Source organism: Paramormyrops kingsleyae, chromosome 24 (assembly GCF_048594095.1).
Source record: "Paramormyrops kingsleyae isolate MSU_618 chromosome 24, PKINGS_0.4, whole genome shotgun sequence".
NCBI lineage: Eukaryota > Metazoa > Chordata > Actinopteri > Osteoglossiformes > Mormyridae > Paramormyrops > Paramormyrops kingsleyae.
This window is the reverse complement of record NC_132820.1, coordinates 2,172,773-2,193,015: the sequence shown is the minus strand read 5'-3', so window position 1 is coordinate 2,193,015 and position 20,243 is coordinate 2,172,773. Positions and strand designations below refer to the sequence as shown.

Below are 20,243 nucleotides of genomic sequence, written 5' to 3'. Positions count from 1 at the left end.
CCCCGTATTGTTCTCTCAAACTTAATATCCGGATGAAGAAATAAAGAATTACTTCAAAAAAGATTAAAGATCAGTTACCCAGTATCAACAATATATTTTTTCCCTGTTAATTTTTTCCCTGTTAATTTACCCCGTTAATTGATTTCTTTATTTAGTACTTATTTATTTGCTCTAGTATGTGCTGGAAGTGAACGCACACAGCGGACACGCTAACGAGCGACACGCTGCGACCGCAGCGACAGGCAGTAAGTGCGGTGCATCGCTACAGCGGCCCGCAGTCAATGCGGCTGTGGCGTGTGTTTGCCGTGTTCTCCAGGAAAAACGCAGCGAATGCCCGCGTCGTCGCGCCTTGACCACAGGCGCGTCTTTGCAGATTACATCCATGGCAGGCGTGTAGGTCACGTCACTCCGAATAAGCGACCAGCGAAGAGTGTGACTAGGCGAAAACAAACATCTGTCCTTCCATCTCAATACCAGCTAGCTAGTGTCTCAGGGAACAACGTTAATATTTACTGTAATAACAACTATGAACTAATTATAGCATGTCTATACTGTATATAACATACACCATTAGATTTTTATCTAAAGCCAGCCCAGACCGGTTCAGACCGGTTCAGACAGGCCATATGTGCAGGTTAACCTGGGCTGAAACTCGGGGCCCTGAATTCTAGGGGCCCACATTTTTTTCCCGAGATTTCTATCGCAGCATTTTTATGCTGTAGGTGGGGCCCTAAGAATGACTTCAGCCCAAGACCAAGAACGGCCTCGTCTCCCAGACAAGACGACCATCTGGTTGACTGATTGATCTGTTCAGGGAGGCCTCTAGATATTATGGGTTCAAGGAGCTCACATGGAAGAACCTTGCATATATCACATGACCCTAATTTGGAATTTAGATCCAGTATCAGGCACCGTGTCCTCGTGCTGATATCTCTGGCCCGGCTTCTGGGCCTCTCAGAGCATACACAGCTCTCTCAGCCTTGCATACTGCCCCTTAGTGCCTGTCGCTGGAAGTGCTTAGGCCCCGGGCACACTTGTGCGGGGGGAGGGGACGTGTCCGACTGTGTCCGATCAGCCGTCTCCATCAACACTAACACTACAGCTGTACCTCGAGTCTAACTCCTAATCCCTGCATGTTAAAGTCAACCTCTCTTTTCATGTACTACTCTTTTGGTATATATGTATATGCATATATATGTGCAACATATATACATACATATATAAAAACCTAATACTTTAACAAATTGTATGTTACTTCTTTTATTCCCCTGCGAAAATCTTATGCTCGGATGAGTAATTCGAAAAAAAAATAGCAACAACTAAGCGTGACAACAGCTGCACACCTCACTGTACTCTAACAAAGAGAAATCAGGATAAGGCAGACAGGGGAAAGGGCTTCATTGTCTCTGTGAGTGGAGGAGAGACGCCCGCAGCACATGGCTCAAGAAGCGAAAGGCACTGGAAGACAGGAGCGAGGGAGCGCACTGCAATCAAAGAGACGAGGGCTGCCGTGGGTTTTGTTTTTTTCTCGTTTTGTTTTCGTCAGATCTGTCAAGCTGACAGAGGACAGCACTGGAGTCGTGGGTGTCGGGTGGGTAGCTGGAAAGATCCCTTCAGGATCTCGGAGCCGCCGTCACGCTGCACTGGAGCGGCGGGTTCTGATGAGCGGGTGGGAATCACGGAGCCGGCGAGGCTGGGGAGTTTGTTACTGCGAGCGGGGAGTTAGACGGCGGGGAGCGAGCAGTCACATGAAGGCAGTGCCGCCTGAGTGCTGTTTTAACACTGCTTTACCCTCCTTCATTCACTGCAGATGATGGAGCCCGGTCTTCCTCAGCCCCACCCCCCAGGAAAATCTGAAAAGCGTTCCATCTTAGTCATTCCGTTTATCGTAGCTTTATTGCTTTGGTCCACATTAATTTCCTTTAACCGCTGTATTTGTCTATGCATCCCGTTGCATGGTTTTACGGGTAAAAAACAAAAAACACATTCCCTTTTGCTGCTTCCATTTCACACGTATAAGTGTGTGGGCACTTGCATTTGCCACGTGAGCATCACCTCATCCGTGTGTGTACGCGCACGCGTGCGTGTGTGTGGGTGTGCTCTTCTGTTTGCTATATTATCCAGCTCAGATGCTAACTTTTGCTTATCTATATTTTTATTCTTTCTTGCTTTTTCATTGGTTTGCAAATTAAGTCACATGGTGGTAATTTTATATTTCCATCCCTCATCTGTGTTTAACGGTTTTTCATTTGTATGGCTTGTTTTTTGTTGAACACTCGTCTCAGTTGAAAATCCATAATCATTTCCATGCATGGCTATACACTTCCTTAGCTTGAATGGATAGTTTTGTTTCTTTTGAAATGAATGAATTCAAAAACAATAAAAGTAAATATTTGATTTTGCAATCTGCAGATAAGTTTGGTCAGGGCTTGCAAATCAAATTACAAGGCATTGTGAGCTATATAAATATATATTAGTACAGTAAATACTAAACAAACTTGCTAAAAACTGTTACTAATACTATTGTCTAAATCAAACTTTTGTTGTAACTGTACTAACAACCATTTTTGTGTCTGACTCTCCCTTATTTACTAAAGTACTAACCGATTCAGTTCACCCTCCCAACCCAAGTTAACACAGTGACACACCACACTGACCCCTTTGTCCCTCTAACCCCCGTCATTTCCTGCAAACTCTGTCTCTGGTATAGCCAACCCCCCCCCCACCCCCCACCCCCGCCCCCTTCCTCTCACATCACTCTGTTACTGGATCAGCGACCAAATAGTATATAACTTCCCAGCTGGGCATGAGCTGATTGATCTTCAGATTCCTGGATCTCATCTATTGCCTGTTAGACATCATAGTTTGGTTACCGAACCAGCTGCCAGCCACCAAACGGGCGACTCCACCAGGATGCCACACCACTCCCCGATCCAGTCTTACTGGTGTGGGACCTTGCGAATCCTCCCAAAACCTCAAAACGTATCAGATGACCCGACACGATGTACAGGGCTAACGTTTCTTTCTCACTTTTCATGCTGTGGATTGCAAGCCCTTCAGATATGGTGCTAAGTGTTTTGCCCGATACTGTTCTATAAGACGTAGCTGGAGATCTGCTCCCAAACCTGTGTGGAAGCTCCAGTGGTAAGTGTACATTTGAGGAGAATGAGGTCCCTTTATTTATTTGCTTATATTTTCCCACCTTTCTCTGTATTGCATTTTTAGCAGTGTCTGTATTGAAATTCTCCCTCTAAAAGTCAAAACAACCCATCTGCAAGGAATTAGGACAGCTCAGGTGAGTGACAGACAGCAAAGGTAAGGCGGACCTGGATTTCAGCCCTGACGGAAGGTGCCCTATGGCTTTGTCATTGTCTGTACTGTGCTGATAAAACCTTTATCCATTTTTACATTTAACGTATTTCCATAAGACATACGGTACAGTCTTTACCATAGAGAGCAGGGTATTGGAAATTCAGTAGGTTTGTATTGTAGGTTTGGCTATGAATTTGTTTGACCAGATACAGAAGGTAACACTTATTTTGGTGTCTTGTTTGAGGCACTCGAACATTTTTCATTCATCGACGCAATTCAAAGTAGAGGGAAATTTAGAACGTTAAGTTTCATCAAAATCTTCTCATTTATAAGAATCATTGAAATCTGTGATGATATATGAATGCTGACATCAGCATTTTTACACTTCTGAAGATTCTGAATAAAAACGAAAAATAAATACAGCTCAAAACGAAAACCTTAATAGAATATTGTAAGTATTTTATTATTGAGGGGAAGACTATCGCTGATTGTAGATGGCAGGGATAAGCATGTGCTCTGAGTCGAGAAACTTCTGTTTGAAGTTTGTCTTTTTAGAGCAATAATCCTCAACTTCTGAGAAAATTTTGTGTAAAAAAAAAAATGGCGAATACACTGATAATTTAGCAAATCGAGTCATGTTTTTGTGGAAATGATCAACTTGAGAAATTGCTTTAGGATAGTATGTGGTGCTTTAACATTATGGGGGGGGAGTTAGGTCATTGCTGGTCAGGGACGTTAAGTGGAGCTGTCTAGCAGCCCAATGCCATTCTGGACGCACAAGGCCATTTCCGTGGAGAATTGATCAAGCTGGTCATGAGCGAGTGAAGGGCGGCTGTAACTCCGCTTCCTTTGAAAATGTGAAACAAATGAGTAACCGCGTCTGAAAGAAATATTGATTCTCCCTTCCTTCTCAGCCGGCTGCCTCATGTTTATTCACGCAACTGTTTACGTGACGGGAATGCTCTATCGGCGGCAGGATATGAAATTAGAATAGGCTGGCGTCAGATCCACCGGTGAGCGATTACCGTGAAGCCGGGGTGTGTGTCTGAGGTCTCCGCTGGCGCCGCGCTCCTGCCTGCGTACAGGTTTCGCTCACCCAGCTCTGTGCCTCTCGTTTCCTGCATTGTAAACTCGTTCTCTGAGGCTTAGCAATGATGCACGCAATGGGACCTTGTTTCTCTACGATTAAGATGCAGGAGAATGTGTGGGGTGTTTTTTTTTGTGTGCGTTTGTGTTATTTAGAGATGCCCGGGAAATGTACAATTCCTGCCGCGTCGTTCCTGTCCCAGCTGAGCTCTTAACTAATTAACCTTCTTGCTGTGATTGAGCCGTTAGCGGAAGGAATCTCCGGAATTAAATCGAGTTAAACTGAACGCTTTCAGTTAGCATTCATGACAAGCTTCCTGTCTTGTTGAACAAAATCTGCCAAAGTAGTTTCAGATGCGGCTCTCTTGTGACAGGGCTCTTTCTCCGTGCGGCAACGTTGAACTTTATATGAAATCAATTATTTACAGGCTCCTTAATTGTTGGAGGGCTCTGTAGAACAAGGCAGGCATTGATTAAATGGAAGCATCAGGCTGACTGGATTAGTTGCTTAAGGGTTGATGTCAGGTGCAGCTACCTGGATAGCTGATTCAGAGTTACTTCCAGAAATAAACCGCTGAACGAATGTGGAAGCTGTATATCAAGAGTCAGTTTGTGTCCCAGTGTACGTGTGAGCCACGTACAATTATTCATCCATATTCCATAACCGTTTATCCGCTGCTGGGTGGTGATAAGCTTAGAGGCCATAGCAGGAAGCTCATGGGAGATTTACTTACACAAAAATGTTCTGAGGGCAGAATGAAAAGTGATTGGTTCAGAGAGACAACCAGTCAGATTGTAGAGGAGGTAGTTCCAAGGAACTAGAGGAGGCGGGACCATCCAATTAGATGTCTTGGTCCTGCCTCAAGCTGTTTGGACCCACCTCCTCTACGATCTTATTGGTTGTCTCACTGAACCAATCATTTTTCGTTCTGTCATCAGAGCATCTTTGTGTAAGTAAAACTCCTGAGCTCTGAGGAAGCGCAGACCTTGTGGCAGGGGACACATGGGATGGGACGCCAGGCCGTCAGGGAGGACATGTGAACAGCACGCACATGCAAAACCGGGCATGTGATTCATCCCACATCCCAGCAGGCGTGAGGTGACGGTGTGAGGCACCCAGTAAATATTATACAACACTGAAAATGTGATGATAAAAGCCAAAACAACAGCAGAGGAGAGGCAACAGAAGCCCGCCTGGTAGTTATGTGAGAGAATAAAATCCCTCGGGGCCGCAGGTATCTGGCTGCCTCACCCTGCAGGCGCTTCAGCTTCATTCATATCACTCTCATGGAAGCCGCCATCTTAATTTTCAGCGTGCTGCTAGTTTTTCCGCCACAGTGACCATCTAGTGCTGCCTTGTTTCTGCAGCTAGAAATGAAACAGACTGACCACAAAAGCTGCCAAAAAGAACATAAATTCACCTGTACAGATGCGTCTAATAACGGTCGACCTTCCAATCGCGAACTTGTCCCACGCGATGAAAATATGCCAAGCTGAATGGGATGGAGGGACTAATAACAAACTGTGTGAAATCATCCCAAATAATGGAAACATGACAAAAGCTAACTGTCAAAATTATTGGGATCAGTTAATTCATCTAAATCTACCAGCACGTTTTACATACAAAAATCCTTTACCTGTGAAACAGATTTTATTGAATTATTTTTTTTAACTCCCTTAGGCGAAGTTAACATTTTAGTGATTTTTTTTAAAGGAGTTTCTATTAAAGTCAAGCCAGACTTTTTAAAAATAATAAATTAAAAAAGAAATCATCAAAAGCTAATATTAAGCATCTCATGTACATTGTTTTAACTCTTTTTTTAATTTTATAGCTATTTATTAAGTTTTTAGGTTATTTAATCTCTCTTAATATTCCTCTGCTCTCGCCATGAATATAGCCCTAGTCAACAAAACAAACCTTAGGTAGGAATGAGGTGTAGGTGTGAGACAGGACAATCAGATTAACCCAGAAAATCATTTGGGAGGCAGTGTAGCGTTCACATTGACGCGTTCTTGTCATCGAATGCGTTATCTATGAGACATGCGGCGCAGGCTTTGCGAGATTAAATGTATTTATATACCTGGTATGGATCAGAGAGCAGAGTAGCGTCAGGCTCACATTCGCGGGCCTGGTTATGATGGCTGGTTGGTGTTTAGTGACCTGAAGCAGTGCCATATAATACCCGGAGTGTGGAACAGGACTGCGGGAGCCCCTGTCATTAATCATGGCGGAGGTGCTCTGACATAGATTAGTGATGTAGTTAGCGGCAAGTGATCCGTGCGTGTTGGCTAATAGGCCGACTTAACCTGTCTAAAAGCATGCAGACCAAGTGTAGGGTTTATCAGAACTAAAGAAAGGGGGGGGGGGGGAATGCATATAACTGGTATCGTATCAGCAAGTTTTTTGGATAGAGTGAGGCCCAGGCTTGTTCCCTTCACTGGAAACACAATTATGGAAGAATTGGTGGATGGATTGTATCCATATGAGGATGACGTACAGTAGTTTGTTAGTTATGAAGCATGTCCTGTTCACATCAGCCTTATTTTTTCATAGTAATTGAAGCAGGAGGTCCACACGATTAGTCGGCGAGAATTACTTAGCGATGGGTTACACCGGGCATAATTCTAGCTATGTGGCTGTTGTGATGTAACATAAAATAGCCAGTGTGTTTAAAATCTAAAATTTAAACTCATGAGTCTTTGGGGAATAAAAAAGGTTGGAAGTGTAGAGGAGTTGAGATTAACGGGGTGTGTTTGACTGTGACCTGATGGTGGACTAATTAAGGACCTTTAAGCACATTACAGGGATATACTGTATACAGATATAAAAAAAATCTATTAAGAAATAAAGACAAAAGGAGATGTCAGCGTTTCTGGTTGAGTTCATATGTACTGGAATTGGGTGTTTTGAGTACAGTAGAACCTTGGAACTCGAACGTCTCTTAGCTCGACCAACTCGGACTTTCGGGTCTGTTGAATTTTTTTTGACTTGCACCTCGACCGAAATCATGGAACTTGACCGTTCCTGCTAAAACTTGTATGGGTCGAGACATGTTCAACTCTAGCGATTCAGACCCCGAACAGGTCAGTCGAGAAAAATCTAACTGCAACTCGACTGCAAACTCGGAACAGAACAAGACAAAAAAGGCATGCCCAAACTTGCACGGATCGAGACGCATCTCTGATGGGCCGACACAAAGGCAAATGGACCTACTGGGATGCCTATGAATCGCTCTCACTGAAGTTCGTTTTCCAAGGTGCCGCAGTACTTCGATGCCCCGAGCGTAGATAATAGTAGGGTATCTTTGGCGGTAGTATATCCGACGTTGATTCACAGCACACATATGGGTGGGTGTTTGTGTATATACTCACTGCTTCAGCACACACCCTCCTCCATATTCATCCATCCATCTTCCTGTTCGGAGTCACAGGGCCCTACATATTCAGTGAGGGCTGTATGGCATGAAAAATATATGCAATAATTTAACTCCACTATAAAAGGCAGCCTTGTAGCTCCCCGATTCTGCAGCCCTATGTCTTAGAAATTCTCGAAAACATAAATATGAAGCCGCTGATAAAATCTGTCTTTGGTATTTAATCATTTACTGACTGGTTATTGTGCAGATGAATAAAGTGGCGCTTATAACATTCCTTAGTAACAAAAGCAGAGCCGTTCCTGAAAGTCTTTCGCTGCTGGCCACATATTCAGGTCCATAGCTGCTGTGAAAGTCACCGCTTCTGGGTCATGAGTTCAGATCTTCAGTCCTCCCTTTGTTTGCGTGCCTTTCAGCTGGAGTCTCCCTTGTCCCACAGTGCGGGAAGTGCGCTGGGCCCCTAATATTGCCCTTAGTGTTACAGTGTCTCCTGCATTGGTCTGCCATCCCATTGAGGGAGCCCCCGTCCTCGTGGCCTGGACTGCCTGCCAGGGGCGTAACTAGAAATTCTGTGCCCCCTGACAAAATACTGCTTCGGCCCCCCCTCTTCCTCCCACCCGCCCAATCTCACACTGGCCCGACCCAGCACTTTTAGTATCTGTACCCCTGCTGCGCCCCTCTAGTCCTGCTGCGCTGTCCAGGATGAGAACAGTATCAACAACAATACAATATAACACAACAATAACAACAACAATACAATATAACACAACAATAACAACAACAATACAATATAACACAACAATAACAACAACAATACAATATAACAACACAACAATAACACCAATACAATGTAACAACAATAATAACAATAACAACAGTATAACAACAACACAACAATAACACCAATACAATGTAACAACAATAATAACAATAACAGTAGAATATAACAACACAACAAAAATAACAACAACAATATAACAATAATGTGAAATTACTATGAGAATCCAATCATTTTCTGACTAAATTGAACTTTACCTAAAACACTGCTATGTAGAACATAATTGCTGAGCGATCTGAACCGCTACAGACTTGTATAGTTTGTGTTCAGGTAATATGATCAGGTAGAGTACAGGTGCAATTCTGTAATGGTCTCCTTCATCCGGGGGGTGGGGGGTGATGGATGGTCCATTTAGCAGCCCTCCTGGGTCACTAGCATTGACGCATCTTCTGTCGCATTGATGTTCTTTCTGGACAGCAGGATGCCGTGCTTTTGCCACGAGGAACAAGGAAGAGCTGCTTCATCCATTCAGACGAGAGCTCGGCCCCGGGGGGGGCGGGCCCTTGTAATGCTTGTTTCACTGCTTGTAGTCGTGACAAGCTGGTATATATGAGCTGCACATCGCAGGTGACACGGGGCTTTCTTTTACAGTGGTCTCTGTGTCACTGCAGTGAAAAACAAAACGTCTTACTCTTCAGTCACTTTTCCTATTTAATGTTGTTGCCCGTGACAGGTTTATTGAATTCACCTGTCCTTTTTTATCTCAGATTACTTCCTTATTTCTGCCAATATAAAAGCTGCACATTGAACAGTATATATACAGACACACACAATTTCACACCCCATTCCAGATTGCACCAATCATCCCATAATAATCTTTATGTGTCATACATCTAAAAGACTCCAAAATGAATTAGTCCATCTCATTCTCTCTCTATATATAGCCCACCTCAATTTGTGTATTAGTTTGGTATCACCAAAGGTTAATATAAGGCATGGTTATATACGTATATAACCACAATCGCTAAACCGATATAAGCGTACTGCAGTTTTCTTCTGTGGCGTGAGGCATTCCCGAACTGCACTAACCCGTGTCAGCTGTTGATGATATAATTCACAATACTTTATGCACATTTATATTGAGATGCAGTCCGTGTAAATCGTTTTCACACCAGGTTTGTAGTTTTGCAGTCAAACTGAAAAGTAATCATAACGTATGTGACTGAATTGAATTACCCACGGTGCACCTGTTAGCTAAATACATCTATTAAACATACTTTCTAACAATGCAATCAGCCCAACATCAGGTTGTATTTAAACTCCGATAAGTGTTTAAACTGAAATATATCTATTTAACATCCATACATACATATATACATACATCTGTATTTTATATTGTTTGTAACTGGAGTATCCAGATTATCGAAGTCAATGCAGAAAGCACATGTAATTACCTACCTACTTTGTAAAATGTATAAATATTCCTGACTACTCAAATGAATAAAACAGGGACCCAATAGGCATCAGTTTAGTTTTCAGTCAAAATGTAACAAAATCGATTCTAAGTAAAATATAAAGAAGCAATATTTCATGTAGTGGGGTGTGAGTCATGGGGAATTTACAGTTTAGCGGGGGATGTGTGTGTATGTCGGGGGTGTGTGGGGGGTGGGGGGTGGTGGGTAATGACTTACTTCACAGTTGGTGAATCCAGATTGTAGAAATGAGGATGTTCTTAATGTCTTTATGATTGAGAGGAGTCAGTGGAACGTGCGGTCTATTGCATGCTGGGAAAAGATGGAGATATGATCAGACTAGGAAACCTTAATATGAGTTTAATTAAAGTTTCTTGTTTGAACATGGCAGGCTGCAGTGAGAAGCGCGGTGTGGATGTGTGCTGAACGCACTGCCGCATCTTTTACCGTTAACTGCGGAGTCCGTTTCATACGAGTCGTAAATTACACGACAGACGCTGGCAGCTGGGGGGGGGTCACTTCTCAGCCTCGCAGTCTCATCTGTCAGCGGTGGCGGGAATCTGTTATCGTATCACGTGGAGCAAAAAGTGTAGCGATTCCAACCGGTATTATTACAGTGGGCAGCAATGATCCAGAATCTTCCACAGTGGGACCAGGAGCTGAGCAGCCTCCCCAGAGATATAAGGTTGCCGCCACTTTGCTTATGAGGATGAGTGCGTTGGTTTCTGTTCTTCTTTATCTCCGAATGGCTTGTTTGTGAATATTGAGTGAAGCATTATGTTTTGTGGGCATCTCCAGGGAACCTTGAGCGTTTCTTTGGGTAGGTATGTGGTCACCAGGGAGTTGGATTTACGGGGTTTACGGTACGTGACTCTGGATGGTCCCTGCGTAGAGGCAGCCTCGATAGCATGAGCTAAGCCTCGTCATAGTAACCTCCCGTGGTTCATTGACATTCCGCGATTAGGGGTTGGGTTTGAAGAACATCCAAAATCAGCATTCATAACGAATGTCTCATGTCTGCCTAACCCTACTACATTTCCATGGCGTCCTGGATGGTGGCTCGCAGCTGGCTGGGCGTAATTCATTAATGATTTCTTAATGATGGCATTAGCAACGTAACTGACAGCCGGGCTACTCTCTGGCAAAGTCCTCAATTGGAAAATGCGATATGAAGTCTTGGCACCGGAGTTGTGCTAATTACCTGGATTCCACTCGCCTCAGCTGGACGAAATTGTGACACTTGGATCTGCTTGGCACAACAAACGAGCCTCGTCGGCAGACGCTCAGACGCCCGCCACGTTGCCGCCGTGTCTCTGAAAAGACTGACGCCACACACACACACTGTTGTCACCCTCCCCATGACCACGGACACAGGTCCCAAACTGGCAAGAATGTCCCGCCCCTACCTGACCCCCCGACCACTGGCAAATCCACTGACACCAAAATCTCCCTGAACAGCAGTGGCAGACATAAAAATGAGTTGCCCTTTATTGAGGGAAGTACGGTAATCCTAAGAGCAGCGAGACCATTACGCTCAGTTTGGGACGGTCTTTCCGAGTGCAGCTGACAGGACCCCCCGTTCCCCCCCTTGTGCCTTCACAAGAGACGCTTAAAGTAGCCGGACACCTTCAAACATCTCGTCATGTTTCACACTTGGTATACATGATGCCTTTTCCAATAGTCACAGCTTTAACATGGAATACGGTTTCATGTTAGTATCTGATCCGCAGCCGTTGTAATCACTGAGGATAGTGACGTCAGCCACATAACTAGCTGCCTCCAGCTGGCCACCGGAGACGGGTTGGGGCTTGAGGCTTGTTGAAGTTATAAAGTTCAACATTTCCTTATGTCTTATAAAATCTTGTGCTCTGCGTCGACCGATGGTGGATAAAACGCCAACAAAATATGAGTTTAAATTAAAATATAAATCAAATGAACTGAGAGTGATGTAGTAATAGTGGCGTTCGTTCATTTCCAAAGCTTATGAATAAATGGCGAACTTCTGCATCCATTCGGATGCCGTCGAGAGGAAAGCAGTCGCACATCCTATAACGGTAGCTCTTCCAGCCTCTCCGAGCCTCAGTTTTTGCATTTTTAATAAGCAGACTTCAGTCTCGTTTGGAGAGACACTGCCTTCCCCTCACTTCCCCCCCCCCCAAAAAAAATATTAATTATTAGTAATATATTTGTTTATAACCTTAAACAACATTACAGCATTAGCATTGACGTTAGCATTCGCATTGACGTTAGCATTAGCATTGACGTTAGCATTAGCATTGACGTTAGCACTAGCTTTGACGTCAACGTTATCACATCATAGTGGTAGAACTGAAGCATGCGGCCATCTGGCTACGAGCTGGATTAAGATACATGCTTAGGCTGCCCTCCTTCCTTTTTTGGGGTCGCACCTGGCAGGACGGCATGGTTGCTGCGGCCGGGCCCTACAGCTGCACTCGTGAAAGCCCTCCCTCTGAGCTGTCATGACGCAGGCATTCGGCACAGTAGCTCTAGGACGCAGTCCGGCCTGCCCTGTGGTTCGTGTTTAATCCTCTCTCTCCTATTCTTTCTCTCTGTCTTTCTCCGCCTGCTCTACATCTGTCTGGCTATGGCTGACTTAGGTGACTATATCGGTGGATGGGATTCTCACCACCACGGGCTACACCCAAGAGGACTACACCATGCTCGGGTCCGATGATTTCTTCTACATCGGGGGGAGCCCCAACACGGCGGACCTGCCCGGGTCACCCGTCAGCAACAACTTCATGGGCTGCTTAAAAGATGTAAGTGCGAGACTGGCCGGTGCCCCACCTGATGTAAGTGCGAGGCTGCCCGGTGCCCCGCCTGATGTAAGTGCGCGGCTAGCCGGTGCCCCGCCTGATGTAAGTGCGAGGCTGCCCGGTGCCCCGCCTGATGTGAGTGCGAGGCTGGCCGGTGCCTCGCCTGATATATATGCGAGGCTGGCTGGTGCCCCGCCTGATGTAAGTGCGAGGCTGCCCGGTGCCCCGCCTGATGTGAATGCGAGGCTGGCCGGTGCCCCGCCTGATGTGAGTGCGAGGCTGGCCGGTGCCCCGCCTGATGTGAGTGCGAGGCTGGCCGGTGCCTCGCCTGATATATATGCGAGGCTGGCCGGTGCCTCGCCTGATGTATATGCGAGGCTGGCCGGTGCCCCGCCTGATGTAAGTGCGAGGCTGCCCGGTGCCTCGCCTGATGTAAGAGCGAGGCTGCCCGGTGCCTCGCCTGATGTAAATGCGAGGCTGCCCGGTGCCTCGCCTGATGTGAGTGCGAGGCTGGCCGGTGCCCCGCCTGATGTGAGTGCGAGGCTGGCCGGTGCCTCGCCTGATATATATGCGAGGCTGGCCGGTGCCTCGCCTGATATATATGCGAGGCTGGCCGGTGCCCCGCCTGATGTAAATGCGAGGCTGCCCGGTGCCTCGCCTGATGTAAGAGCGAGGCTGCCCGGTGCCTCGCCTGATGTAAATGCGAGGCTGCCCGGTGCCTCGCCTGATGTGAGTGCGAGGCTGGCCGGTGCCCCGCCTGATATATATGCGAGGCTGGCCGGTGCCCCGCCTGATGTAAGTGCGAGGCTGCCCGGTGCCTCGCCTGATGTAAATGCGAGGCTGCCCGGTGCCTCGCCTGATATATATGCGAGGCTGCCCGGTGCCTCGCCTGATGTAAGTGCGAGGCTGCCCGGTGCCTCGCCTGATGTGAGTGCGAGGCTGCCCGGTGCCTCGCCTGATATATATGCGAGGCTGCCCGGTGCCCCGCGTGACAGATCCGCAGCGCTTCAGTTCCTCACGTATCCCTCCTAGCAAACAATGGCCAATGTCGCACAGGCACTACCAGCTTTCACCTTTTTATTATGAAGACACCGTCCCTTTGCATTACGATTCCTGGGTCAAGTGGTACGACGTTTAAGCTTTTTGATATATGTTTTTATTAAATGTCAGCCTATTCGACTTCTTTATTGAATCGTCAGAAATGTAATACATTTCCCCTGACGACTACGCCTCCACATAAAAACAGCAGGGAGGACTGTTTCAGGGAAATGTGCCGTAAGGGGTCTGTCAGTGCCAATGAGGTACACAGACAGCAGCCATGTTTGCCAGTACTCAAACCAGACGTGTATATGGGGCCCCAGTGATTAGGCCCCCTGTTGGCCACATACAGTTACTACACTGAATATTAAATTATCACATTTCTAATTTAGGAGCTAAAAAAGCAGCATATTATGCTAACCAGCCAGCTATGATCTTTTTACTGCAATGACTAGCTGTTTATTGAGTTTTTGAAACATCTCGGGGGACCTGTACTCCCTTTTTTGGTGGGGACCCAGAAATGAGGAACCCATCCATGAGGACAGAGGTGGCGTCGGGCCCTGGTCCTGCCTGGTCGTGTCACTTCCTGTTGACAATCTGAGTGTAATAGGTCGTGTGGGTCCCGGCGATCAGTGCCGTCCTAGAGTTGCACCCGGCCCGTTGCCCTTCCTCCTGTTTGAGAGCAGTCAGGTATTCCATAGCTCCGCAGTGATGGTCTCCTGATCCTCACTTCACACTGCTTCAGCTCTCATTAACCTTTCCTCCATGCCGCCTCTTGTGACACCTCCTCAGTGAGCCTCCCCAGGACTACAGCACCTCCTCCACCTCCGCTTTTCGCTTCTCCTCTTCTATGTCCACACCCAGCTCAACATGCTCTAAGGCTGGACCTGCTGGAGCCCCGCCCACCTGACCCGGACATACTCCCGTCATGCTGGCAACACGCTTCATTAATGTAGTTCTATGTGTCACTATGTGTCAGACAGGGGGCGTCGAGTTAGCCAGCCAATTTCACTGTGTCAGACAGGGGGCGCCGAGTTAGCCAGCCAATTTCACTGTGTGTCAGACAGGGGGCGCCAAGTTAGCCAGTCAATTTCACTATGTGTCAGACAGGGGGCGCCGAGTTAGCCAGCCAATTTCACTATGTGTCAGACAGGGGGGGCCGAGTTAGCCAGCCAATTTCACTATGTGTCAGACAGGGGGGGCCGAGTTAGCCAGCCAATTTCACTATGTGTCAGACAGGGGGGGCCGAGTTAGCCAGCCAATTTCACTATGTGTCAGACAGGGGGGGCCGAGTTAGCCAGCCAATTTCACTGTGTGTCAGACAGGGGGCGCCGAGTTAGCCAGCCAATTTCACTATGTGTCAGACAGGGGGGGCCGAGTTAGCCAGCCAATTTCACTGTGTGTCAGACAGGGGGGGCCGAGTTAGCCAGCCAATTTCACTATGTGTCAGACAGGGGGGGCCGAGTTAGCCAGCCAATTTCAGTATGTGTCAGACAGGGGGCGCCGAGTTAGCCAGCCAATTTCAGTATGTGTCAGACAGGGGGCGCCGAGTTAGCCAGCCAATTTCACTATGTGTCAGACAGGGGGCGCCGAGTTAGCCAGCCAATTTCACTGTGTGTCAGACAGGGGGCGCCAAGTTAGCCAGTCAATTTCACTATGTGTCAGACAGGGGGCGCCGAGTTAGCCAGCCAATTTCAGTATGTGTCAGACAGGGGGCGCCGAGTTAGCCAGCCAATTTCAGTATGTGTCAGACAGGGGGCGCCGAGTTAGCCAGCCAATTTCAGTATGTGTCAGACAGGGGGCGCCGAGTTAGCCAGCCAATTTCACTATGTGCTAGACAGGGGGCGCCGAGTTAGCCAGCCAATTTCACTATGTGTCAGTCAGGGGGCGCCGAGTTAGCCAGCCAATTTCACTATGTGTCAGACAGGGGGCGCCGAGTTAGCCAGCCAATTTCACTATGTGTCAGACAGGGGGCGCCGAGTTAGCCAGCCAATTTCACTATGTGTTAGACAGGGGGCGCCGAGTTAGCCAGCCAATTTCACTATGTGTCAATCAGGGGGCGCCGAGTTAGCCAGCCAATTTCACTATGTGTCAGACAGGGGGCGCCGAGTTAGCCAGCCAATTTCACTATGTGTCAGACAGGGGGCGCCGAGTTAGCCAGCCAATTTCACTATGTGTTAGACAGGGGGCGCCGAGTTAGCCAGCCAATTTCACTATGTGTCAGTCAGGGGGCGCCGAGTTAGCCAGCCAATTTCACTATGTGTCAGACAGGGGGCGCCAGCACTGAAGCCTGCTTATGGACCTTGACCGGCTTTGCCCTGTACGGTGCCTTTATTTGTAAATAGACCCGGAAGTTTCATCCCAAAAAGATCGTTCAGTTAAAGGCCGTGTCTCGATCATGTGAGACACTTTTGGCCCAAGTGCAGAATGATTCTCTGGAGCACAGATTCTTGTGTGACTCTGTTTGTGCATCTAAATGTGCTGTTAAGAGGGTTACTGAAGGCTGAGTAGATGACCAATAGCTTTTTCCAGAGACCAGTACAATACCTATACAAGAAACTGTTAGATTGCAAATGAAAAGTTAAATGCTGAACAATATATTGTTTTGGGGGGAAAATGTTGCCTTTTCCCAAAGCTCAGAATGTCAGTACAACTAAAACAGATTCCTCAAGTGAACCATTAAATAGTACGAGTGCAAGCAGCTTGCTTAAGAGGAAAAATAAATATCCCTTTAAAGGTTTATTTTTTCTGACATAATTATTCATGACCGCGTTTTGTGCTGAATGTTTGTTGCTGTTTAAAGCTTTATCTCATTTTTAATAAGAAGGATCAGAGGATTGTCCTGAGGAAAAGAGGATAACTAGCAGGCGGAAGTGAAGGAAGCCACCGGCTGCCTGACTCCTGCATCCTGAGATGTTTTTGGGGCCTTTTTCAGAACGTGGCATCTGCATTTACTCTCCATTGAAGCTCAGGCAAAAGCTATAAGGGGCTCCGTATGGGGGACATAGACGGCCCACGCGCATGCCATAAGGGGCTCCACATGGGGGACATAGACGGCCCACGATATGCTATAAGGGGCTCCACATGGGGGACATAGACGGCCCACGCGCATGCCATAAGGGGCTCCACATGGGGGACATAGACGGCCCACGCGCATGCCATAAGGGGCTCCACATGGGGGACATAGACGGCCCACGTGGGACGTATCAGTTTTGTGTAAGGCTGTAGAGAGCAGCGTTAGCTAGCAGCACCTCTTTTTGGACCCCCTTACCCTTTTAACCTTTTGGGATCTCTGCACCCCCCCCCCCCCCCCCCAGCACCTCAGTGTCTCTTGTCCCCCTTGCCGATGACCTTCCCTCGTCAGCCTCTCTCTCCTGGGACTCCCCCCTTGCCCGCCCCTCCCCCCTTTTACTCCCCAGGCTTTGCTCGTAATTAATTTCATGCCAATGGTGTCGGTACGCCAGCTTTACCATCCTGACAGCCAAATTAAACATTGATTTCTCTGACGCCTCCATTGCACCCTCTGCTCCCTCTTACGCTAATGACGAATCCCCCCGTGGCACCAACTAACTCCAAGGATCACTGTGAAGGGCCATCCGCCCATCCATCCATCCATCTATCCAACCATCCATTCATCTATCCATCCATCCTTCAATTTGTCCTTCAGTCTGTCTATCTATCTATCTATCTATCTATCTCTCTGCCATGTATACATATATGTAGGTATCTTCATATGTGACTCTTCAGGCATGTCTTCTGTATGGACACAGACACTGTAGGACACTGTACAGTACAGCTGCTCAGCATCCTATGTCGCTTGCATCCCATGTTTACAAACCGAGATCATCATTAAGACTACAAAGTCAACAGCGCAAAGCTATGAAATAAATACAAACTGAATGTGGCGACCGGAGGGTCGAGTGATAAAAAAAGGTGGAGTGAGTGTTATCCCGAGGGCCGTGGGTTTGCTGGGGCTCCCGCTGAGAAGCTTACGGCGCATGAAGCTGGGCTTCACAATGATGGCACATGTCCGTATTGACATTAGGGAGACACGGACAGGATCCATCCGTCTCGCCCTGGAGAGCTTGACTCAAGAAGCACGGGGGCTACAATTAGTGGGGTTCTCTCTGCAGAGGTGAGCCCAAGTGCGCCTGAGCTTAATCCTCCTCTCCGGATCACAGGTTCACACTTTATGCGAGGGTGGCTAATCTGCAGGCGGGCTTTAATGGTTATAATTAAACTGCTAATCACTCTTTAAGACCTGTCTGAAAGGACTGAGCAGAGAGTCGCGATCCCGAATTATCTGCGCCCGTAATGGCGTTGCCGGCATGCGGCTCGTCTTGGTCCTGTGAAAAACGGGCCTCTTTCAGCTCGCAGGGATGCAGTTTTGTAAAACAGATGCGCAGAGTCGTGTCTCTCACTGCCTGCTCAATTTACAGCCCCCGAAAGACTTGCCGCCACACCATATCCGGACTCGTCGTATCTCGTCTTTTTTTTTTTTTTTTAACGGTAAATATTGCCGTTGGGGGAGCTCAGCTGTCCCGTGTGGCCAACCACAGTAGACTCTCACACGGTAAACGATAAAAACGTCCCGAGAGATCGGTGCCTGACTGGGGCCGTGTTTACATTTCGAGCCGTGAATGGGTGATGCAGCTGGATTTTTAATGGGACCAATTCAAGCATTTTGCTCGAGGGTACGATTGCCAGGCCTCCCTCGTACCTAAAGTAGCTATCTCTCGTTATGGGCCCGTGTTCCTAAGCACATTTTCTGCTGCCCCATTAATAGAGAAGAACGGCGAACTTGATCATCAGACCCTTATCGTACGGCGCACAGGCGGAGTATAAAAGCAGAAATAAAATGAATTATGTGTTTTTGTTTTTTTTTATTGTATGGGAGGGTGTAATGCTGAGTGCTGTGATATACTCCATAAAATGGTCAATTCCAGTAATGCATTCTCTGGTTTCCTCTTGCCGTCCGAAGAGGTGAACTTCAGGTGAACCAGTAGCTATAAATTTAGGGAAAAGTTACTGCTGTTGTATTTTTATGCGGTGATAGGGCATGATTGGTGATGATAGCGCTGTAAGCGCCAGACGCTAACAAACACGTGAAATATGTCCCCGTCTGTCTGAGTAGGTGGTGTACAAGAACAACGACTTCAAGCTGGAACTGTCCCGCCTGGCCATCGAGCGCGACCCCAAGATCAGCCTGCACGGCGACCTGGTCTTCCGCTGCGAGGATGTGGCCGCCCTGGATCCCGTCACCTTCGAGACCCCAGAGTCCTACATCGCCCTGCCCAGGTGGAACACCAAAAAGACGGGCTCCATCTCCTTCGACTTCCGCACCACGGAGCCCAACGGCCTGCTGCTCTTCAGCCACGGCCGGCCCAAGGAGCAGCGTGCCGACCGCCACCCCAAGGTCGACTACTTCGCCATCGAGCTCCTGGAAGGCTTCCTCTACCTGCTCATGGACATGGGCTCTGGCAGCGTGAAGATGAAGGCCAGCAACAAGAAGGTCAATGACGGCGAGTGGTGCCACGTCGACTTCCAGAGGGAGGGCCGCAAAGGTGAGGCCGTGATCGATAGCCTCGGCGGGGGCTTCAATGCCGCATCGCAGCGGCTCTTTAATAAACGGGCGGCCATTCTGTCCTGCCATTGAATCGGGGTCCTCGACATCATAAAACAGATGAGCTGCGGTGACAGCCGGTGCGGTGGGTGGCGGGAAGGCAGCGCTGCGACGAAGGATTGGGCCGCTCCTTTGGATATAGGATATAAATGAGCGTTACGGACAGACGTCCTTTACTTCAGAGGTCATGATCACCGAGTGAAGTATGAGGGGCTGCAGCTGTAATCGTCCAATCATATTTGTCGCTTGCCCTCTTCCCTGATTGGTGGATCTTTAACTCACACCTCATTTAGGGCGTCAGGTGGGAAATAACAAGCGTCCTGGTGTACAGCAGCTTCCCAATCAATTCTGGATATTTCAGTTGGTTTAAAAGAAAATCCTTCGTTGTTGGCCTTGGCTGTATTATCTCCACCTCCATCTCCATCCCTCTCTTCTTGTCCCGGAGCTTGCCCCCCCCCCCCCACTTCCTTCTCCCGCCCGCCGCACGGCAGCGGGAGAGCCCAGAGGCGGGGCTGGTGTTCCGGATCCGTGTCACGATGGCGTGTAGGTAGCCCCGCTGAGCACGCTCCAGCCCCCGCTGTAACTGCAATTCAATTGACAATTAAGAGGAAAGTTTAAATTAAGAGGAGAAACCGAGCGTGACGCCCACATGCAACCCCCCCCCCCCCATACCCCCCCCACCACCACCGTGACGCTTCTGCTTTTTGGAACAAAAACCCTTGAATGCATAACATTCTGGCACATGCCGATCACACGCGCACGGCCGCGCAGTCGGACACACGG

At 47.9% G+C, this 20,243-nt stretch overlaps 1 protein-coding gene across 3 annotated transcripts in view; it reads left to right on the top strand.

Moving 5' to 3' along the window:
* LOC111855424 (neurexin-2-like) overlaps window positions 1–20,243 on the top strand; it is a 589,098-nt gene that overhangs the window by 277,234 nt on the left and 291,621 nt on the right. For all 3 annotated transcript variants that reach the window (XM_072706252.1, XM_023834418.2, XM_072706253.1), the window contains 2 exons: window positions 12,641–12,802; window positions 18,972–19,401. In XM_072706252.1, coding sequence (XP_072562353.1) covers window positions 12,641–12,802; window positions 18,972–19,401 — 592 coding nt within the window. The remainder of the gene's footprint in view (window positions 1–12,640; window positions 12,803–18,971; window positions 19,402–20,243) is intronic.